The sequence below is a fragment of the Zonotrichia albicollis genome, chromosome 6, assembly GCF_047830755.1.
Source record: "Zonotrichia albicollis isolate bZonAlb1 chromosome 6, bZonAlb1.hap1, whole genome shotgun sequence".
NCBI classification, from domain to species: domain Eukaryota; kingdom Metazoa; phylum Chordata; class Aves; order Passeriformes; family Passerellidae; genus Zonotrichia; species Zonotrichia albicollis.
Window position 1 is genome coordinate 62,148,044 of NC_133824.1, and position 23,329 is coordinate 62,171,372.

General features: G+C 51.3%; 2 protein-coding genes across 17 annotated transcripts; one reads left to right on the top strand and one right to left on the bottom strand.

Moving 5' to 3' along the window:
* The first annotated feature begins 1,514 nt into the window (after positions 1-1,514).
* Positions 1,515-16,986, top strand: CDKL1 (cyclin dependent kinase like 1). Of its 9 annotated transcripts, none has more exons than XM_074544120.1 (10): positions 1,519-1,804; positions 4,167-4,288; positions 7,821-7,893; positions 10,109-10,199; positions 11,695-11,895; positions 13,322-13,377; positions 13,760-13,816; positions 14,288-14,443; positions 15,236-15,991; positions 16,584-16,986. In XM_074544120.1, the coding sequence occupies exons 1-9, from the start codon at positions 1,637-1,639 to the stop codon at positions 15,341-15,343; spliced, it is 1,032 nt and encodes a 343-aa protein (XP_074400221.1). In that variant the 5' UTR covers positions 1,519-1,636; the 3' UTR covers positions 15,344-15,991; positions 16,584-16,986. The 9 variants fall into 9 exon arrangements, with proteins under 9 accessions (XP_074400223.1, XP_074400222.1, XP_074400225.1 ...); XM_074544119.1 differs by having other exon boundaries at positions 11,698-11,895; positions 13,322-13,404; XM_074544118.1 differs by having other exon boundaries at positions 1,520-1,804; positions 13,322-13,404; positions 15,236-16,018.
* Positions 16,987-18,257: 1,271 nt separating this feature from the next.
* Positions 18,258-23,329, bottom strand: DMAC2L (distal membrane arm assembly component 2 like). 8 transcript variants are annotated; one of them, XM_074544130.1, is made up of 6 exons: positions 23,188-23,329; positions 22,980-23,054; positions 22,846-22,871; positions 21,803-22,011; positions 19,861-20,032; positions 18,258-18,781 (listed from the first exon to the last, which is right to left on the bottom strand). In XM_074544130.1, the coding sequence occupies exons 1-6, from the start codon at positions 23,209-23,211 to the stop codon at positions 18,667-18,669; spliced, it is 621 nt and encodes a 206-aa protein (XP_074400231.1). In that variant the 5' UTR covers positions 23,212-23,329; the 3' UTR covers positions 18,258-18,666. The 8 variants fall into 8 exon arrangements, with proteins under 8 accessions (XP_074400231.1, XP_074400227.1, XP_074400230.1 ...); XM_074544126.1 differs by having other exon boundaries at positions 19,861-20,076; XM_074544129.1 differs by having other exon boundaries at positions 23,182-23,323.

The following is a 23,329-nucleotide window of genomic DNA, read 5'->3' on the forward strand; positions in this document are numbered from 1 at the left end:
TAATTTAGTCTGGTATTGTCTGTATCTTTGTTTTTGTGGAATTTAAACCAGGCTTGAGAAAGCCTAACAGGGGGAGCTCGGGGGTGATGAAGCAAAACCTTCCTCAGCCCCTCCTTCCTCGCTCAACATTTATCAAAATTTTAATTATTGGATGCACGAGGTCATGTACCCAACTTGAAAGCCTTAAAACAGGCTCCCAGAGCTCTTGGAAGTACAAACAGCATAGGAAGAGCAGTCTGTGGATTCATCTCTTTGGATTTCTCACCAAATTCCTTGCAAGTGAAAAATGCAGCTGGAATTGTGCTGACATCTCTGTAAAGAAGAAAGGTACAACGCATCAGGGGAGCCACGGTGTCTCTGGATGGAAAGGACCAGACTGGGAGACTCTGAAATGTGCTTTTTTTTACCTTGTTTAGTCCTTAGGTGTAACTGAGACTCATAACTGCACTCGTTCAGTTTGTGTAACCAGGCTTTGTTCCACGGGAATTTCTGTTGCAGTTCAGTCTATGCCAAATAAACTGCTTTATTTGATCTGTGCCCTGGTGACTCTCTGGGAGCAATGCCTTGCTCAGAGGGTTTTGGGGAGGATCCAGCCAGCCCCAGGTTTGTGGCTGCTGTGGGAAGGGCCAGTTACTGGGAGATTTATTTATAAATAAATACTTATAAATAAAATCAATTATAAATAATTTATATTAATTATAAATATTTATGTTTATATATTTCCCCACAAAATATGTAAATATATAAATATAAATGAATATTTCTCCTCTGCAGGAGATGGTTAACTCTGAGAATTCAATCTTGGCAGCTGGAATGTGGGGACTGCACATCCCTGGTGAATGTGGCTTGGGAAGAAAAATAATTAGTGGATTTTTGTTCTGAGCTGGGAAGCACCTCAGGAAAGGATTGGGGAGGGAGGGAGGAGGCATGAGATGGAGTGGGGTGCCCACACTCATATTCAGATCTAATATTGGAAGCGATTATCACCACAAAATGCCGCCTTGGTCGGGGGATGAGGAGAGGGATGAGGATCCAGCTGGGTGCCCCAGGAGAGAGAACAGGATGGTCAGGGATGGAAAGCTCGTCCGAAGGAAGGCTCTGGCTGCTGGCAGGAGCCCGTTCAGTGGCAGAGAGCTGAGATAATGGAACCATGCAGAGGGAAGATGTTCCAGGGAAACCTCCAGGAGCCAGAGGGAAGTGCGGGCGCTGCCCGAGGCTGGCAGACCCTGTGGGAGGATGTTCCCTCTTCCAACCCTACAGGAAAACGGAGACCAACCTAGCGATGCCCTGGGAAGGCAGAGAGGGGCAAAGACAACATGATCATAACAGGATGGTTGGAGCTGGGAGGTCTTTAAGGTCCCTTCCCACCCAGTCCATGAGTGGTTCTGTAACGCCACGAACACAGGGCATGAACTCCGGGGGGATCGTGAGGCGCGGAGCCAGCGTGCGGCCCCGGCAGCAGCCATGGGCATCCCCGCTCTGCCTCCCTTCCCCCGGGACCGCCCCGGCCGTGGCGGAGTCCCCGGGGCGGTTCCTGGGGCCGTGCCCGCCGGGGAGGCTCCCCCGCCCGGGGCCCGCCCCGGCTCCAGCTCCGCTCTGAGGCGGCGGCGGCGGAGCGCGGCGGGGCCGCCCGGCCATGGAGCGCTACGAGAAGCTGGGCAAGGTCGGCGAGGGCTCCTACGGCGTCGTGTTCAAATGCCGCAACAAGGACACGGGGCAGATTGTGGCCATCAAGAAGTTCCTGGAGTCCGAGGAGGACCCGGTGATCCGGAAGATCGCCCTGAGGGAGATCCGCATGCTCAAGGTGGGGCGGCCGCGGCGGGACGGACCCCTCTGGGCTGGGCCCGCCATGGCGAGCCCCGGCGGGGAGCTGCCAGCCCTGAGGGCGCTGCCGGGGACGGTCTGAGGGGTCAGGGTGTGAGGACATCCATGAAGGGACATTGTGAGGCTACAAGGTGTGAGGATAGCCAGGAGGGGACAGAGCGTCTTGAGGGGACAGAGCGTCTTGAGGGGACAGGGCGTCGTGAGGGGACGGGGCGTCGTGAAGGGACGGGGTGTGAGGGCAGCCATGAAGAGCCGGGGCATGAGGGCATGTGTGAGGTGATGGGGGAAGCAAAGACGGGTGAGAAGGAGCGCCATGAAGTGCCCAGGTCAGTCAGTTCCTCTGAAAAAAAGCCATTGCCAGAGAATGTCCAACCCTCTTGTCCAGGGATGGCGGTGCCGGGTGATCCTGGCCAGCCCAGCAGGAGCAGCTGGGAGCCGAGGCGCGGCCATGAGCAGCCGGCGGGCTTTGCAGGAGCAGCATCAGCGCAGTCACGGTGTGCCCTGCACAGAGGGAGCGAGCCAGGCTCTGTCCCCATGGAGCCTGCGGGGTCCTGGCCGGTGTGGGCACAGCTCTGCCCTTGCTGTGTGCCACAGACCCCTCTGCGCCCGCGAGATTCCCCAGAACATTCGGAGCCAATATAAAACACATGGGCAAAAAGTGAGGCTAGGCAGCGTGAGGAGGGGGCAGCCAGGGGACACAGCACTGCCTGCTCCACAATTGAGAAATCTGCCCCAGCTCGCCCTTTCTGAGCCCCTGGTTGTGCAGGATCCAGCTGTGGATTGAATGCCAGGGGCTGTGCAAGGTCGGGTATTCCACATGAAAATGACAGGAGAATTGGCCCCAGTGAGCCTTGTCCTTGCTGATCCTTTCCTGACCTCTCTGTGGGCACTTATCTTCACACAGAAATGGGTTATTCCTTCAGAAAGGGGTTACTCCTTCAGAAATGGGTTATTCCTTCAGCCTCTGCCTTCAGTTTCCCCATGAAATAAAAGCACGGGAGCGTCTGCAGTGAGTCACAGCCCAGGTCTCTCCAGCATGGAGAGACCCAGGAGAAAGGAGGAGAGGATTGGGTAAGGTTTCCTTTCACACTCCCAGTTTCTGGGCAAGGATTCTGCAGCACAGGCTGTGCCTGTTGCTGCATCCATCTGCAGACTTTTGGGACTCTGTCCCATCTCTTTGGAACTCGTGTGTTCATTTGGTCTCCATAGTGTCCTTAGAGGCTTTAGGAATGTGTTGTGTGAAAAAAAATAATTCCTTTTCTTTCTCAAGTTACAAACTTGCTGCTGGGTGATGGCACACAGTACCCTCAGCTTTGTGTTCCAAGAAATGGGAAGTGTCCCCTTTGCACTTTTTCCTGGGTGCTCATGATTTGCACACCTGCTGTCCTAGGAAAGCAATAATCTAGGAAAAAGCATAATTATTTTTCAGTTACATTTTGGAAGAAGCAGCCAAAGTTCTTCTCCTATCCAAAGTAAACACAGGACATGTAGCTATATTATTTCAGTGAATAATGCTAGATTTACATTAAGGTTTAAATGGTATTAAACATCTGAAAAAGAAAATAATCATGGCAGAAGTCCCTTGTAAAGCAGCTGGGATCCAGAGCCACCACCACCAGACACAGCAGGATCTGTGCTGATCACTGTTGACTTTAACAAGTGCAGACCTGCTTGACTCTTTTCAGCTTTTTCTCTGCAAATAGTGACTGTTTGTTAGTTTGTTTGTTGAGGCACTTCTTTGCTTGGGCAACTCCTGTTTGTCAGAGATGGAGTGAGATTGTGTTTCATCAGTAGAAAATTACAGGCCTGATAAATCATTTTTCTGCCCAGCAAACACCTTGCAGACCAAGGGATTTTTGTGGCCAGGAGCCAAGGGACGTGGAGTGGGAGTTTGCAGACTCCTGAAACCATGGAATCCCAGGATGGTTTGGGTTGGAAGGGATTGTAAAAATAATCTCATGGGCAGGGACACCTTCCACCATCCCAGGCTGCTCCAAACCCCATCCAGCCTGGCCTTGGGCACTGCCAGGGATGCAGGGGCAGCCACAGCTTCTCTGTCACCCTGTGCCAGGGCCTGCCACCCTCCCAGCCAGGAATTCCTTCCCGATATCCAAGGACAAGGGGAATATTGGGGTTTTCATAGGGCAGGGCTGGATGGAGCACTGGGCAGAGCTTGCTGCCCACCCATTGAGGTCAGCTCCCAAAATAAGTACACGGAGTTTGAGCTGTAGCTGAGCTGTGCTTGTGGAAAGGGTTCAGCTGAAGGAACCGTGACCCTGCAGGACAGATCCGTTCCCCCTGTGCAGTCCTGACCAGCCCGCCCCCACCCCCGTGTGTTGCAGCAACTCAAGCACCCGAACCTGGTGAGGCTGCTCGAGGTGTTCCGGAGGAAGCGGCGGCTGCACCTGGTGCTGGAGTACTGCGAGCACACCGTGCTGCACGAGCTGGGCCGGCACCCCCGCGGGTGAGTGAGGGCGCGGGGGCTGCCCCTGCTGCTGCCCCGGGGCTGCCACAGCCATCGCAGCAATTACAGGACAGCTTCCTAATCGGGAAGTTGCAGTTTATTGCAGCCCCGAGACACGTGAACAGTCTGTTTCTGCCTGCACGTTCAAAGAGTGAGTTGGAGTTCTTAATTTCTCTGTCTCAGAGTTGTTTATTGTATCTTATCTATAAAAATTTTCCTCCTGCCCTGCCGAGGTCCGTGCAGCAGAACAGTTCCAGGCACTCTGCCTGCCCCCAGGGCAGTGTTATGTCTTTATCCTACAAACTGCATATAACATGCTTACAATAACTTCCCAACACCTATCCCTATGTTAGACAGTGAGTTTCTACTCTAAACCAATCTGTGAGTGCCACCATCACAGCGACCCGGGGCTGGGACAGATTGTGTCATTGTGTCATTCTGTCATTCTGTTATTGTGTCACTGTGTCATTGTGTTATTGTGTCATTCTGTCATTGTGTCCTGCTCCTTGGGAGGGCTCCCAGGGGAGCAGCAAACCGGGGCTGGGGAACACACTGTGTCCTGCTGTGCCATTGCTGCAGGCACCCAAACACAGCATCAGGGACTTGCAGAACCATTTGGGTTGGAAAAGCCTTCTGAGATCATTGAGCCCAACTGTTAGCGCAGCACTGCCGTGTTCAGCACTAAATCATTGTCCCCAAGTGCCACATCTACACTTCTGAGCCCTTCAGAGTGAGGAGTAATTCCTAAGAGCTGGACCTGCACCTCTCTGCAAAACTTGCAGATTTTTGGGTTTTTTTCCTCTCTGCAGAACCTCTTTTCAAGCAGGTGTTTGCACCAGGTGTGAGCTCCACACAGGCTTTGTTCTGTCCACACCTTGTAAGTGCCACCCCCTGTGTCCCTGATTATCCAGGTGCCTTGGTGCTGGGGAAATGCTAAAGCAGAGTCCATAAATCCTTTCCCAGGCCTGGGGCTGTGAGTTTGCTGCAGCACGGGGGGTTGAGTAAACAAGATTTTTGTTATTTACTCCCTTTCTCCAGGAGGAAGGAGCCTGCTGACAGCCTGTGGCAAAGTGAGAGCTCTGTGAGCTGCCCAGCAGCTGCCACCCCACTTTGAACCTGTTCCCTGCAATGTGAACAGGGGATGGAAAACTCTCCTGAAGGAAATGCCTCCCATTTGCTGACTGTTGATCAGAGCAGCTGCAGTGTGAAGGAACCTGTCACAGCTGGCTGTGTGCTTTGTTGTCAGCTTTGCTGGGGCAGATGGTCAAATCTTTTGGGGTCAGGTTAAGATGGGGTGATTCCAGCTCATTTGGCCAATTCCATCCCCTTTTTAGCTGTCACAGCAGCACTCCCATCACTCTGGGATGTTTCTGGAAGGAATCTCTGCTCACAGTGTCAGCAGAGTGTCACTGACCCACTGACAGCCAAGTGTGAAGGAAAAACTCAGGCTTGCATTGTTTTGGTTTAGTTTGGGGTAGTGTTTTTATTTATTATGAATCAGAAGCTTTTCAGCACTAAACAGGTGAAATAAAATTGTGTTTGGGTTGGGAAATGCCAAGATTGTGGCTCCTGCCTTTGCTGGGGTTGTTACACACAGCCAAGGAAGTTCAAGAGCTGTTGCCCAGTAACTGGAAGAAAGGAGAGGGGGCTGGGAAGAGTTTGCTGGCTGTGGGAGGGAAGGAGGGAGATCCAAACCAAGCAGAGCTTTGTGCTCTGCTCTCAGCACCCTTGCCTGGCCCATTTTTCACCTCTCCATGTGGACAAGCAGTGCCATGGCAGCATTCCATGTGCCTGTACCATGGAAACTGCAGCAGCTCCAGCCCTGAGAGGTGCTGAGGCAGAAACTCCTGTGGCATTTCAGGGCTGGCAGGAATTGCAGGACAGGCTCTGGGATGGACTCACACACTTTGCTGTGGGTCAGGCTCTGGGATGGACTCACACACTTTGCTGTGGGTCAGGCTGTGGGATGGACTCACACACTTTGCTGTGGGTCAGCTCTGAGTGGGACTCACACACTTTGCTGTGGGTCAGCTCTGAGTGGGACTCACACACTTTGCTGTGGGTCAGCTCTGGGATGGACTCACACACTTTGCTGTGGGTCAGCTCTGAGTGGGACTCACACACTTTGCTGTGGGTCAGCTCTGAGTGGGACTCACACACTTGGCTGTGGGTCAGGCTCTGAGTGGGACTCACACACTTTGCTGTGGGTCAGCTCTGAGTGGGACTCACACACTTTGCTGTGGGTCAGCTCTGAGTGGGACTCACACACTTTGCTGTGGGTCAGGCTCTGGGATGGACTCACACACTTTGCTGTGGGTCAGGCTCTGAGTGGGACTCACACACTTTGCTGTGGGTCAGGCTCTGAGTGGGACTCACACACTTTGCTGTGGGTCAGCTCTGAGTGGGACTCACACACTTTGCTGTGGGTCAGGCTCTGAGTGGGACTCACACACTTTGCTGTGGGTCAGGCTCTGAGTGGGACTCACACACTTTGCTGTGGGTCAGGCTCTGAGTGGGACTCACACACTTTGCTGTGGGTCAGGCTCTGGGATGGACTCACACACTTTGCTGTGGGTCAGCTCTGGGATGGACTCACACACTTTGCTGTGGGTCAGCTCTGAGTGGGACTCACACACTTTGCTCTGTGGGTCAGGCTCTGAGTGGGACTCACACACTTTGCTGTGGGTCAGCTCTGGGATGGACTCACACACTTTGCTGTGGGTCAGCTCTGAGTGGGACTCACACACTTTGCTGTGGGTCAGCTCTGAGTGGGACTCACACACTTTGCTGTGGGTCAGCTCTGAGTGGGACTCACACACTTTGCTGTGGGTCAGGCTCTGAGTGGGACTCACACACTTTGCTGTGGGTCAGCTCTGAGTGGGACTCACACACTTTGCTGTGGGTCAGGCTCTGGGATGGACTCACACACTTTGCTGTGGGTCAGCTCTGAGTGGGACTCACACACTTTGCTGTGGGTCAGGCTCTGGGATGGACTCACACACTTTGCTGTGGGTCAGGCTCTGGGATGGACTCACACACTTTGCTGTGGGTCAGGCTCTGAGTGGGACTCACACACTTTGCTGTGGGTCAGGCTCTGAGTGGGACTCACACACTTTGCTGTGGGTCAGGCTGTGGGATGGACTCACACACTTTGCTGTGGGTCAGGCTGTGGGATGGACTCACACACTTTGCTGTGGGACAGCTCTGAGTGGGACTCACACACTTTGCTGTGGGACAGCTCTGAGTGGGACTCACACACTTTGCTGTGGGTCAGCTCTGAGTGGGACTCACACACTTTGCTGTGGGACAGGCTCTGGGATGGACTCACACATTTTGCTCTGTGGTCACAGGGGCAGCCCAGGCTGGCTGTGACACTGCACCAGACACAAATCCTCTTCTCTTGTTGCCCTGGCTGCCTTTGGAAGGGTTTCCTGACTTCCCTCAGAGATCCCTGCACAGTGTCAGCACTCATTTCCCCTGAAATATAAATTCATTATTAATGGCCAAAATAAATTTGTGGTTTTCCCAACAGGGTGCCAGAGTACCTGGTGAAGAGCATAACCTGGCAGACCCTGCAGGCTGTGAACTTCTGCCACAAACACAATGTGAGTCCCCTGAGCTGCACCAGAGATTGCTGGAACGGGGCCTTTGGGGAGAGAGGGGGGTTCTGGTGGCATTTTCCTGATTCCAGAGCTTCCATGGGATGGAGCCAGGTGGAATCTCCTGCTCTGAACAGGAAACACACCTGAAATATTGGTGTACAGCCACACCAGCTGCCTTCACTGTCACACAGCCCCTTGGCTTGGCTGTCAGGGGGTGATTTGCTCCAAGCACCTCAGACAAGGCTCCAGGAGGAGTGGGAATGATCCTTGTGTGATTCCCTGGGCCCTGCACTGCTGCTGCCCTCCCTGCTCATCAGCTGGAACCTCAGCAAACTGCAGCTGATTTCACAGAATGTGCCTCACTTGGCTGGCATGGGGTAGAATCATGGCACCAGTGGAATGAGAAGACTTCAAAACTCAGACACAGTAAATCCTTTTTACTCCCTCCTCTGCTCTCTGTGTGTGTCAGATACGTCAGTGGAAACATTTTAAGAAGCAGGGAAAAAGAAGGAGCCTTTTGGAGAAGCTCTTTAGCCAAACTTAGCTCTAATTGTCTTTATTTTTGTTCATCTGCCAACATTTGGGATTTAAGAGTGGGCAGGAGATGGCTCTGGAATGGGTGTTTTGTCTTTGCTGAGAGAATCACGTCCAGCTGAGCCACAGGAACTTGGCCACAGGTCTCTCCTGCTTCCAAGATTTGTTGGTTTGTGTCTTTTTTTTCTGTTCCCCTGCTCAGTCTGGAAGATTTAGTGGAGTTTGAGAGCAGAGGGAACAATGAGCTGCTGTGGATCACAGGTAGTGAGGATTTGTGCAGCTGCCCTTTCTGGAGCTCCATGGCAGTGGTCAATAAGCAGCATTTCACTCCTCAGCAGGAGACACAATAATTTACCACAGCTTGGCAAGCAAAGTCCGAGGGGTCTGCTCTGAGGTGATGATGGGAGAGGGACAACGTGAGTGAGACCCCAGTGAGTTGAGTAGAACAAAAGAAATAAAGGTTGTGTTAGTTTGACCAGCAGAAATTCTTTGCCAAGCCCAAATTTGGTTGGTGTGAAGAACAAGGTCACCTCCAAAGAATGACAGAATTGCTGATCTTCTCATCCAGCCCTTCCCATCAGTCTGGCCCAGCTAGAACAGGCTGTTCAGAAACTTTTCCAGTCAGGATTTCAGGATCTCCATGGCTGGAGGCTCCACAGACTCTTTGGATGATGTGTTTGGGTGTCTGGCCATGCCCTCAGTAGGAAAGATAAAATAAACTGGTTAGGTTGAAATGGGATGGATGGGAAAAGGACAGCCCATGGTCTGTCCTTTCAGTGCACCACCAAGAGCAGCCTGGCTCAGTCTCCTTTCCTCCTTCCCACCAGGTATTCCATGAGTTCCACCTGGAGCCCTTTCTTGGTGGTCCCAGCTCCCTCATCCTCTCGCTGGATGTGACACCCCAGTCCCATAAATGTCAGTGGCCCTTCAGTGGAGTCACATCCTCCCTCTCTGGGGTGTCCCAGCTGTGCTGAGCTCTGGCAGGAAAATTGTTGGTTTTTCGGCTGTTTGAGGGGCCTGGAAAGGCCCGGAGTGGCCTTGGGGCAGCCCGCGTATCGAAGGACGAGAAGAGGCTTCAGTTCTTCTTTCGGTTTTTATGTTTATTAATTGTTTATCTAAAAGATTTTCTTTTGGCCCGACACAGATCTGCTCAGCAGCCAGCCATGAGCACACTCAACTATCTTTATACCCATTGTTACGTGTACAATATTTATCATTTTTCCCCAATACCATTTATTCTTATTACCCAGTGCACTTTCAGTAATAACCAATCTAAAAGTGCCACCATCACCAAAGAAGATGGAGGAGAAGAAGAAGAAGGACAGGACACACCCCAATTCCTCCATCTTACTTCTCTAAACCCCCCTGTACAGAAATCCTAAACCCTGTGTCTCACCCTCTAATTAACCAATCCCTTCACCATTCACCCCGGTGAAGTCCTCCTGTCCTCAGGACTGAGGTCCTGAGATCCCACAGAAAATCTTTCAGCAGGAGCTTCCCAGGGCATGCAGAGCTGGCCCTGCTCAGAGCCTGTGCCCAAGGGTGGCTGTGGCCAGGTCTCTGTCCTGCTGCTCAGAAACCCTTCAGCAGGCAGAACTGCCTGCCACAGTGTGCTGCAAGGGGGTCTGGCTGAAATTATCTGAGGGTGAAATACTTCTGACCTTGCTGCTTTGTCTTCTTCCAGTGCATCCACCGGGATGTGAAGCCAGAGAACATCCTGATAACGAAGCACTCTGTCATCAAACTGTGTGACTTCGGATTTGCTCGAATACTGAGTGAGTGCTGCGTTTATCTACCTGATATCTATCTACCTGCTGAATTTATCTAGCTATTTATCTTTATGTGCTGGGATGAGCCATCCCAGCCTCACACTGCAAATCCTGCTGTGTGGTAGCTGTGGGTTTCCCAGGGAAGCTCTGCTCAGGGCTGGGTAGAGATTCCTGAACCGGGCAGGGAGGGAGCCGGGGACACGGCGGTGGCAGCTGCAAACAAAGGTGGTGACATCTGTAAACAAAGGTGGTGACATCTGCAAACAGACAGAGCTCCCTGCTGGGCAGCTGGGGGTGCTGGCACTGGGATGGATGGATGGATGATGGATGGATGGATGGATGGATGATGGATGGATGGATGATGGATGGATGATGGATGGATGGATGGATGATGGATGGATGATGGATGGATGGATGATGGATGGATGATGGATGGATGGATGGATGATGGATGATGGATGGATGCAAGTCAGCCTTCAGAGCTGCCCAGCGTTGTTTGTGCAGGGCTGCAGACACAGCTGGATACCCTCGCAGGAAAAGCCCCTCTGGCTGCTCTGCAGACAATGGCTTCGCATTTTCCATTGTAAATAAACCCCCTGATCTGGGTTTTTTTAGCTCCTCTTCAGACAAATCACACGGGTTCTGACAACTGCCCACTGGCTGTGCAGGGCCCTGCTGTGGAGCCGGGCAGATTTTCATCTGGAGGAAAATGCAGTCTTGATTTTTACCAGATCCTGAGTGTGAAAAACGCCAATCACTTGTTTTTAAAACTTTAAAAGTTTCATAGTAATAAAATGGTTATAAAAATAGGAATACAATTAGAGTAATAATAATTTGGACAATTTCAATTAGAACAATATGAGACAACAGAGACAAAGAGTTGTGGACAGCCTGGGTACCTTTTCTGGGCAGCACAAGCCCGAAAAAGGCCCCACGTTAACAGAGGATTAACCCTTAAAAGCAACAGCCTGTTGCATATTCATACAGCTCATCCATGGTGCATAAATTCCATTCAAACCCAGGATTCTGTCTGGGCAGTGTCAGCTTCTTCCTCTGGATCCTGACAGCACCTTCGAGGCAGGAAGGAGTTCATTTCTCCTGATAATGGAGCAATGAATTCTCTTTCTCTGACAGATTCAGGTGTCCTGTGGCTGCTGTCTCACTGCGCGTCCTTTCTTTAGAAAAAGTATCCTACATAGCACAGTTTCTATTTTAACATATTTTATAACCTAAAACTATATTTTACACAGCACTTAAGAGAATTAACACAGCATCACTTTCTAACATAACACATACAATAATCATTTGAATATTTACAAAAAGCCAGTCGTAAAATTGATGCATTTTTCACACCGACATTTCCAAAGTTGTGCTCTGCTGGTGGCCAGTGACTCTCACGCTACTCCTGCATCCCAGAATGTGCCAAGTGATGCTGCTGGCTCCTGTGCCTGGCTCTGACCCCACATCCCTGTGTCTGTGTCTCTCTGTCCCCCCGAGGCAGCAGGGCCCAGCGATTCCTACACGGACTACGTGGCCACGCGGTGGTACCGCAGCCCGGAGCTGCTGGTGGGGGACACCCAGTACGGGCCCCCCGTGGACGTGTGGGCCGTCGGCTGCGTGTTCGCCGAGCTGCTGGCGGGGCTGCCCCTGTGGCCCGGCAGGTCCGACGTGGATCAGCTGTACCTGATCCGCAGAACCCTGGGTGAGCGTCCTGGAACACAGCAATGGGGGCTGGCTGAGGGAGGGAGGGATGATGGATGGATGATGGATGGATGGATGATGGATGGATGATGGATGGATGATGGATGATGAATGGATGATGGATGGATGGATGATGGATGGATGATGGATGGATGGATGATGGATGGATGGATGGATGGATGATGGATGGATGGATGATGAATGGATGGATGGATGGATGGATGGATGATGGATGGATGGATGATGGATGGATGGATGATGGATGGATGGATGATGGATGGATGATGGATGGATGATGGATGGATGATGGATGGATGGATGATGGATGGATGATGGATGATGGATGGATGGATGGATGGATGATGGATGGATGATGGATGGATGGATGATGGATGGATGATGGATGGATGGATGATGGATGGATGGATGATGGATGGATGATGGATGGATGATGGATGGATGGATGGATGATGGATGGATGGATGATGGATGGATGATGGATGGATGATGGATGGATGGATGGATGATGGATGGATGATTGATGGATGGATGATGGATGGATGGATGATGGATGGATGATGGATGGATGATGGATGGATGATGGATGAGGGATGGATGGATGGATGGATGGATGGATGATGGATGGATGGATGATGGATGGATGGATGATGGATGGATGGATGATGGATGGATGGATGGATGATGGATGGATGATGGATGGATGGATGGATGATGGATGGATGGATGGATGGATGATGGATGGATGATGGATGGATGATGGATGGATGGATGATGGATGGATGATGGATGGATGGATGATGGATGATGGATGGATGATGGATGGATGGATGATGGATGGATGATGGATGGATGGATGGATGATGGATGGATGGATGGATGGATGGATGGATGATGGATGATGGATGGATGGATGATGAATGGATGATGGATGGATGGATGATGGATGGATGGATGATGGATGGATGATGGATGGATGATGGATGGATGGATGGATGATGGATGGATGATGGATGGATGATGGATGGATTGATGGATGATGGATGGATGATGGATGATGGATGATGGATGGATGATGGATGATGGATGGATGGATGATGGATGGATGATGGATGGATGATGGATGGATGATGGATGATGGATGGATGGATGGATGGATGATGGATGGATGGATGATGGATGGATGGATGGATGATGGATGGATGGATGATGGATGGATGATGGATGGATGGATGGATGGATGGATGGATGGATGGATGGATGATGGATGATTGCCATGCTCCTCCTCTTTAGATGCTGCCTTGGATGGCATCAGCCTTCTTAGAGGATACAACCATGTTCAATGCAGGCACTATAAAATTAAGCAAATTACTCCAATTTTTTTTTTCTTTTTAAATTCTTGGTCGAAGGGGATCTCATTCCCAGGCACCAGCAAGTGTTCAGCACCAACCAGTTCTTCAGTGGGGTAAGAATTCCAGACCCAGAGATCATGGTAAGAGCTGCCTCCCTGCACTTCCCTCCTTCCCACCCTGCCCTGTCTTTGCTGTGCTGTGTTTTTCCCTATCCAAAAACTTTGTTCTCTATTTTGTCAGTGTGCACCAGAATATTGTTTGGAGGTGGCTGAACCTCTCAGGACATTTTAACTTAGAATCTGTGTAAAAGCAGACAGAAAATGTTTAATCTCTGCTGCTTTCCCCATTTCTGGTGGCACATCCTCAGTGCTGCCAGGCCTCTGAGCACATGGAGTGAGGGATGCATTTTGTGAGGAACAGCTCATGTTCCTATGGAACATGATGAATGAAAAGTTTGCTAATATGAGTCCTTTCACTGTTTTTTTTTCCCTACAGGAACCATTGGAAGTGAAATTCCCCAATATTCCATACTCTGCACTGGCTCTCATGAAGGTGAGGACACTCCAGCTTGGGGAGGAGCCCAGCACTGGGATAAACAAATCATCTGGTGGGAGGGTCTGGGAGTGAGAGTCACACCTGCTTTGCTGCCCCATGGCATTGCAGCTGTTCCTTGAGCCACAATTCCTGCCACAGTGTGGATTGTCCATCCCTGGCAGTGTCCAGGGCCAGGCTGGACAGGCTCAGAGCAGCCTGGGACAGGGAAGGGGTCCCTCCCAGGGCAGGGGCTTGGAACAGGATGATCTTTAAGGTCCCTTCCATCCCAAACCATCCCATGGTTAATTCTTGTAATTGTTGGGTAATTAGCTGCTCCTCAAGCTTCGTGCTGGCTCTGAACAGCCCCCCCTAGAATCCATTGAAGTTACTGACACGTGTACCTGTGGGAATGCTGCTGGGCTGTGTGGGGAGCACGGGAACTGCAGGGCTGGGCCAGGAGTGCTTTGTGTCACCCTCCATCTTTTGAAGGGCTGCCTTCGGATGGACCCTGCGGAGAGGCTGAGCTGTGAGCAGCTGCTGCAGCAGCCCTACTTTGACAGCCTGAGGGAGGCAGCAGAGCCGGGCAGAGAGCACCCGAGGGGCTCACAGAAAGCAGCCAGGCTGCCTCGGAAGCACCTGCCGGGGGTGAGGCTTCCATGGTGTTCCCTGAGGAGGGGCTGCTCTCCTGTGGGCTGTGCTGGCACTGAGGGCTTGGGCTGCTCTGGGTTCTGGCTGAGGAGAAAACAGCCCCTGGCTGAAGAGTAACTCTGTATGGACAAAGTGCATTTTGCACTGCGGCTCCGGGGGGCCCTGGGCATGAACAGCTCAGCCCCGGCACAGTAATGTTCAACCAGGAATGGGCATTCCTGACAGAGAGCAGCAGGAGGGCTGCACAAACTGCACACTGGGGTCATTTGAGTACTCAGGTGCTTTTTAATCCTGAATTATGGAGATGGAACAAACACCACTTCTGTTGGTGACAGTTCCACGTTACCCCGCACCCTGGGTGTTTCTGGAGCTGCCAAGCAAGTGTCTCCCTGCTGCTCTGGCTACTCCAGCCTCCATCCCAAGTCCCCAAATGCAGCCTCACAATGCCCCTCATTCCACAGTTCTTTATTCTGGGAGCCACATTCCCCATGGCAGCTCTGGGACTGAGCTGGGAACAGGCAGGAGGCTGGAGGTGAGGGATGGAGAATTGCTGCAGGGTGTCAGTTCTGGCTCACACTGATTGGCCTCTTCCATTTCTATCACTGGGATATTTTTCTTGCCTAATGGAATTCTTTAATGAGTCCAGTGGTAAAACCCCAGCATCTGAGCTAGGAAAGTACAGGATTACAGTAGGAATAGTTTCATAGCTCATATTCCGTATGAAAATTGATTCCATGTGTGCTTTATTCCCATTCCAAACAAATAGACACGGTGTGACTTCTCCTTTAGTTACAGCACCTGCCTCAGCTGACCTGCAGCAAAGTTCTCCCAGCTTTGGACAGCAAGAAGAACTGCTGCAAGACAAGGAAACCAAAGTACCACTTCCCAAACATCTGACCAGGTGGCACAGCAAAACTCAGTTGATCGAAGTCACCCAGGATTTATAAAAGGAGGATACACAGTGGAAAACTAAATTCCAAAAATTCTGGCATGTACAGAGTGATCTGTCTCTACTCTGGGTCACTGATGGAGAGGAAGTGATGCAGAAACAGCTCCAAGCTCCTCTTAGTGCTCTGTGTACAAAGGCAAATGCATTCTGCTTTCATTCCTGACTGCCTCCTGGTGCAGGATTACCCAGCTCAGTGCTCACAGTATGAAATTTAAATCTCTGGCCTTGCATTTCAAACTTGGCAGGAGAATTCTGCCTTGCCAAATCCACCAGTCCCTGCTGCTTTGGGCTGGGCTCAGTTCCCTCCTGCTTTGGGCCAGGCTCTGTTCCCTCCTGCTTTGGGCTGGGCTCAGTTCCCTCCTGCTTTGGGCGGGGCTCAGGTCCCTCCTGCTTTGGGCCGGGCTCAGGTCCCTCCTGCTTTGGGCTGGGCTCAGGTCCCTCCTGCTTTGGGCTGGGCTGGGTTCCCTCCTGCTTTGGGCCGGGCTCAGTTCTCTCCTGCTTTAGGCTGGGCTCTGTTCCCTCCTGCTTTGGGCTGGGCTCAGTTCCCTCCTGCTTTGGGCGGGGCTCAGGTCCCTCCTGCTTTGGGCCGGGCTCAGGTCCCTCCTGCTTTGGGCTGGGCTCAGGTCCCTCCTGCTTTGGGCTGGGCTGGGTTCCCTCCTGCTTTGGGCCGGGCTCAGTTCTCTCCTGCTTTGGGCCGGGCTCGGTTCCCTCCTGCTTTGGGCTGGGCCTGGGTCCCTCCTGCTTTGGGCCGGGCTCAGTTCTCTCCTGCTTTGGGCTGGGCTCAGGTCTCTCCTGCTTTGGCTGGGCTCAGGTCCCTCCTGCTTTGGGCTGGGCTCAAGTCTCTCCTGCTTTGGCTGGGCTCAGGTCCCTCCTGCTTTGGGCTGGGCCTGGGTCCCTCCTGCTTTGGGCTGGGCTCGGTTCCCTCCTGCTTTGGGCTGGGCCTGGGTCCCTCCTGCTTTGGGCTGGGCTCGGTTCCCTCCTGCTTTGGGCTGGGCTCGGTTCCCTCCTGCTTTAGGCCGGGCTCAGTTCCCTCCTGCTTTGGGCTGGGCTGGGTTCCCTCCTGCTTTGGGCCGGGCTCAGTTCCCTCCTGCTTTGGGCTGGGCTGGGTTCCCTCCTGCTTTGGGCCGGGCTCAGGTCTCTCCTGCTTTGAGCTGGGCTCTGTTCCCTCCTGCTTTAGGCCAGGCCCAGGTCCCTGCTGAGTGAGGAGCTGTGCCTGTGCTGCTGAAGGGCTGCAGCTGTGTTGGTGCAGCCCAGGCTGGAGGGGCTGCCTGGCTCCTCCAGGGAGGTCTCAGCTCCAGAGGCACCAGGAGAACAGAGCAGCAACGTCCCTGCTGTTCCTTTAGTCTTCCCAGAGCTCCTCCTGCAAGTTTCATCCTTAAATTCTCCTTCTGACAAGAGTGAGGGCACTTGCTTGTAGTTATAGAAATGATTTTATCAAAACTAATCATGAATGTAATTTATAACATTGGCCAGACACAGGCAGGAGTTCTACCTAAGTGTTTGTATTAGAATGACTGGGGTTTGTGGAATCTCAGAATTGAATATTATGATGATTTTGAATAAAAGAAATGTAGCTTCTTTTTCCAATTTACTGGAGGTATTTTGCTATATATGGTCAAGAACATCCTCTTTTTACTGACACTTAGAGCAAAAATGTTTTGCCAGTACATTTTGTGTTCCACAGCAGTAAAAGCCCTTTCAGTGGGACAGATGCCATGTCCTGTGTGTGCCCGTTGGCCTTCTGTGTCCTTCCCCATGGAAAACATCTCTGAGCCAGCTCTGTGCATTGACTGCTTGGAGTCACTGCCTGCTGCCCTTCCCTAGCCCCAAACCAGCGATCTGAGGGAAAATACTGAGCTCTCCCTGAGGATGAGCCATTCCCACTGTGCTGGCACCAGTGAGGCCCCACCTCCAGTCCTGGGGCAGTGCTGAGTCCCTCACAAGAAAGGATTGAGGGGCTGGAGCGTGTCCAGGGAAGGGCTGCAGAATCCCTGAGGAGCCACAGCAGGGGCTGCAGAATCCCTGAGGAGCCACAGCAGGGGCTGCAGAATCCCTGAGGGAGCCGGGCAGGGGCTGCAGAATCCCTGAGGGAGCCGGGCAGGGGCTGCAGAATCCCTGAGGAGCTGGGCAGGGCCTGCAGAATCCCTGAGGAGCTGGGCAGGGGCTGCAGAATCCCTGAGGAGCTGGGCAGGGGCTGCAGAATCCCTGAGGAGCTGGAAGGGGCTGCAGAATCCCTGAGGAGCTGGAAGGGGCTGCAGAATCCCTGAGGAGCCGGGCAGGGGCTGCAGAATCCCTGAGGAGCCGGGCAGGGGCTGCAGAATCCCTGAGGAGCCGGGCAGGGGCTGCAGAATCCCTGAGGAGCCGGGCAGGGCTCACCTGGAGCAAAGGAGGCTCAGGGGCCCTGGTGGCTCTGCACAGCTCCTGCCAGGAGGGGACACAGGGACAGGAGCAGAGGGAATGGCCTCAGGTTGAACCACAAAGCTTTAGGTTTGATACTGGGAAATTCCTTCCTGAAAGGTTTGTCCAGCCCTGGCACAGCTGCCCAGGGCAGTGCTGGACTCACCATCCCTGGAGGGATTGAAAAGCCACCTGGATGTGGCACTTGGGGACAGGGGGCAGTGCTGGGGAACACCTGGACTCCCATGGTCTCAGAGGACTTTTCCAACCTCAGCAATTCCCAATGGCTTTTCTGTATCAGGAGGGATGAGGATGCAGCTCCAGAGCTGCTGCAGGCCACCAGCACTCACCACACCGTGCTCAGGGCTGTGTCCCTGCACACACAGCCTGGTTCATCAGCAGCTCAGTGCTCTGAGGGGTGACCCTGCCTGCCTGCAGATCGTGGAGCCAGACAAACCCCAAGTGTCAAGAACACAAAAAAGACCCAGAACCTCTTTATTAACCAGCACCCACCCCCTGGGTGAGATCTGCCCAAGGAACAGCACCAGGCACTGCCCACACACACCCCGACATTCCCCACCCACTCTGCTCCTGTGCAATGGAACACTGAGAACTGCTCACTGAGCTACCCAGAGCTTCCCACACAAACAGCACTCAGATGCCTACGAGCAGAGCCTGCCCTGTCTGCTCTTGATCCACCACTGAGTTTAAGCTCAATAAAAATTAATTGCATGATTTCTTAAAAGGTCACATCCACCTGTGAGGCTGGACTGGGAGAGCTGGGCTTCCTGGAAGCACAGTGGTGTCTACAACTTCACTGATGCAAAATGACACAAATCCTAGGGAATCACATCTCAGTTAGGTGCTGCTGTGTTTATTCCAAATCCAGCTCCAGCTCCAGCTTGGGCAGTGCCTGCTGAAGGACACGGAAGGTTTTTTCTTTCTCTCTGATCCCAGGAAGGTCACTCAGATACAAATATTTCAGGTTCCTGTAAATATTCAAAAAGAAAATGGACAGCTAGTATTGAATTGCTGGCAGAGAAATTGGAGAAATTATTCTACTGCAGTTGTTTTGAGTATTTTAGGTGATGACTGGAATTGTTGGTACTTTAACTGGTTCTACTGGTAGTTTGTTTCTGAAGTGGGTGGTTGGGGTTTTTAGCTGCAGGACCCAAGTGCACCCAGGTGTGTCCCAGACCCTGAGGAAGCTGTGAGGTGGAGAAGCACTGACAGCTACAGGACACAAACGGTGTCACACAGAGCTGCTGAGCAGAGGGCTCACAACAGCAGCCAAGCTGATCATTCGTTACTTATCCTCAGCAGCACAATCCCAATCCCAGTCCCAATCCCAACCCCAATCCCAACCCCAGTCCCAACCCCAGTCCCAACCCTAGTCCCAATCCCAGTCCCAATTCCAATCCCAGTCCCAATCCCAGTCCCAATTCCAATCCCAGTCCCAATCCCAACCCCAGTCCCAATTCCAATCCCAGTCCCAATCCCAGTCCCAACCCCAGTCCCAGTCCCAACCCAATCCCAATCCCAACCCCAGTCCCAACCCCAGTCCCAACCCCGGTCCCAACCCCGGTCCCAATCCCAGTCCCAACCCCAATCCCAACCCCAGTCCCAATCCCAGTCCCAATTCCAGTCTCAATCCCAATCCCAATCCCAGTCCCAACTCCAGTCCCAGTCCCAACCCCAGCCCCAGTCTCAGTCCCAACTCCAGCCCCAGTCCCAATCCCAACCCCAACCCCATCCCCATTCCCAGCCCCAGTCCCAGTCCCAGCCCCATTCCCAGTCCCATTCCCAGTCCCAGCCCCAGTCCCAGCCCCAATCCCAATCCCAGTCCCATTCCCAGTCCCAGCCCCAGTCCCAATCCCAGTCTCAATCCCAATCCCAGTCCCAGCCCCATTCCCAGTCCCAGCCCCAATCCCAATCCCAACCCCAATCCCATTCCCAACCCCATTCCCATCCCCATCCCCAGCCCCAGCCCCAATCCCAGCCCCATCCCCAGCCCCATTCCCATTCCCATTCCCAGCCCCATCCCCGCGGGCGCCCGGTGCCCACGCACGCCAGCCGGTGCAGTGCCAGCACGCCCGTGTCGGTGACGTTGCCGCAGGAGATGATCTGCAGCTGCTGCAGGCTCCGCTGCAGGCTGCTGGTCTCGCTGAGCCGCTGCAGACACTGGTCCTGGATGTACATGCACTTCTCCAGCTTGATGTCCCTGACGTGCTCCAGGCCATCTGTGGGCACAGGGCACGGTTTGCTCCACAATCCCAGCCTGATACTACAGCGATAAAATGTTTCTAAAATCACCCAGTATTCAGGGGAGTCAGAAAGGAACTAGGCCTGGGAAATGTTCGGCTGCACCTCTATAATCACTGAATGACCATTGATAGGATTGTTAGGTGCAATGATTGTTTGGTAATTGGATATCATTATTGTTTAATGCTAACAATAATGAGAAACAATGTTGGGGGTTTGATGGGAATTACAGAATCCATGCTGGATGAAATCAATGTACACAATAGAACAATGTAAGTTTAATAATGAATATGTAGTTATATAACAATAAGGGCATAAAACCATGTTCATCCTGAAGCCATGCTGGAGTCAGCTTTGGCTCTGTGCCCCTGACACCCAGAGCTCCTCAATAAAAGCAATAAAAGCACAGAATCATTCCCTGGTTTTGTGTTCCTGTGCTGGTTGTTAAGTTCCCAATTTCATAACTGCCCCCCAAACCACCCAGCAACACATCCCTTTATACAGGGGCTGTACCACACAATCAATCTCCAGAGTCCTCCAGATTTAGGAAAACCTCAGGGTTTGTATTATTTCAGTAAGATTTCAAGAGTTTTGAAATGGGCAAGTAACAAAAACCTACACAATTTTGGGTAATAAACAATGACTGACAGAAGAAAGTGCTAATGCCAGAAATTCAGGGTCCCTTGCTATGAACAGCCTGTTTCCTTTTTGGTTTCTGGTATTCAAAGACCACCTGAAACATTTGTTTAATCTCTTATTTTTAAGAGAATCTCTTTTTTATTTGTCTTTAAAGACATCAAAAATGCCTGGAGAATGTGCAGAATTACAACTTCAGAGACACCAAAATCATCCCTTGGTGCAGAAGAAAAATAATATTTTTAGTGCTTTTTGCTTATGAAGTCATCAAAATTTGTGGCACTTCCTGAGTGCTATGGTCACATCAGGTAAAAGCTGAAATTCCCAAAGTCTTTGTACTTCATACCACACCTCCAGCAAAACCTTGGGGATTGATAAATATCTATAAAGGGGGGAAAAAATCACAAATTATTTATCAGTATCTAGCCAAGGAATGAGAAAATGACACCGTTATTCATATTTTGATGCAATTCAAATGAAATCTATTAAGAACAATCACCACCATGTGAAAAATATGTATTTTATGATTGGCTTTTGGCAAATGTTCAAATGAATATTATATGTGTGGTGTTAGAAAGTGATGCTGTGTTAATTCTCTTAAGTGCTGTGTAAAATATAGTTTTAGGTTATAACAAAATGTTAAAATAGAAACTGTGCTGGGTAGGATACTTTTTTTTAAAGAAAGGGCTTGCAGTGAGATAGCAGCCACAGGACACCTGAATCTCTCAGAGAACGAGAATTTATTGCTCCATTATCAGGAGAAATGAACTTCTTCCTGCCTCGAAGGTGCTGTCAGGATTCAGAGGAAGAAGTTGATGATGACCAGACAGAATCCTGTGTTTGAATTGAATTATGCATCATGGATGAGCTGTATGAATATGCAACAGGCTGTTGCTTTTAAAGGTTAATCCTCTGTTAACCTGGGGCCTTTTTTGGACTTATTTTGCCCAGAAAAGGTACCCAGACCCCCCATAACTCTTTGTTTCTTTTGTCTCATATTGTCCTAATCCAAATCGTCCAAACTATTATTATTCAGATTATATTACTATTTTTATAACCCATTACACTTCTCAAACTCTAACCCCACTGCCGTTTTTCCACGCGCACATTACCCAGGTAGTCGAATCCTCGGTGCATGATGCAGGAGTCGGTGGCGCTGATGGCCTCGATCCTGTACTTGCCCAGGGGCCCGCTGGGCAGCGCGTTGTAGTCCTGCTGCCACTTGGGCGAGCCCTGGTAGCGCACGCGGGCCCCGCAGCGCAGCAGCCACTCCGAGGCCGCCCGGTCCGGGCCCACCGCGCGGATGCGCTCGTGGTCCACCCTGCGGGCACACACACAGCACCACAATTACTGCTTAATTAGTTAATTAATTAGGTAATTAAAAACCGCCACAGCGCATCTCTGGGTATGGGTATCACAGAAGTGAGGATGTGATTTACCACCAGTTCGCGGGTGATTTTTGGATTGTGCAAAAAATGGGTATTTTATGATTGGCTTTTGGCAAATATTCAAATGAATATTGTGTTGTGTTAGAAAGTGATGCTGTGTTAATTCTCTTAAGGAGTGTGTTAAATATAGTTTTAGGTTATTAAATATGTTAAAATAGAAATGATGCTATGTAGGATACTTTTCTTTAAAGAAAGGACTGGCAGTGAGATAGCAGCCACAGGACACCTGAATCTTTCAGAGAAAGAGAATTCATTGCTCCATTATCAGGAGAAACGAACTTCTTCCTGTCTCACTCGGGCAGGATGACACCACCAGGATCCAGAGGAAGAAGCTGACACTGTCCAGACAGAATCCTGTGTGTGAATGGAATTTATGCACCATGGATGAGCTGTATGAATATGCAACAGGCTGGTGCTTTTAAGGGTTAATCCTTTATTAACAGGGGTCCTTTTTCAGGCTTATACTGCCCAGAAAAGATACCCAAACTGTCCATAACTTTTTGTTTCTATTGTCTCATATTGTCCTAATTCAAATTGTCCAAATTATTATTACTGTAATTGTATTACTATTTTTATCACCATTTTATTACTATTAAACTTTTAAAATTTAAAAGAACAAGTGATTGGCGTTTTTCACATTAATCTGGTGTGAGGTTTTTTAACTTAAGTGGCGGATGCTCTTTAGAAAAAGAAGAATACAAATACACCTGGACTTCACTGTTTCCTTCCATGTCTGTAAGGAAAGAAAACAGTGCCACTGGTTACGGTGAGTTTTGGAGTCAAAGAAGAGCGGGATTTAGGGATGGGATCCATGTGGCCAGGCCAGGGGCAGAGCCCGCACCTTGCTCTCCAAGGTCACGGCTTTGGAAGGGGAAGCAGACACGGAATGACCCCTTGCCAACAACCAGCATGCAATCTGGAGAGAAAGAGGAGCATTAATGACAGAAAACGTTTTCTGCAGCGTAGGGACTTCATTGTTCCGCTTCACAAACCGCGCAGAAAATTTGAGGGATCTGAAAGTTAATTATTAACCAGCGACTCACTCTTACTTGTTGAACACGGCATTCAGCCATCCCCAGAAGGATCTACAACTGCCCGGCGGCAGCGGCGGCTTCCTCAGGAGCGTCCCCAAGGCCATCATCACCTTCTTGCACACGGGAGAGGGGAAAGGGAGCCGTTAGTCGGTGTTAG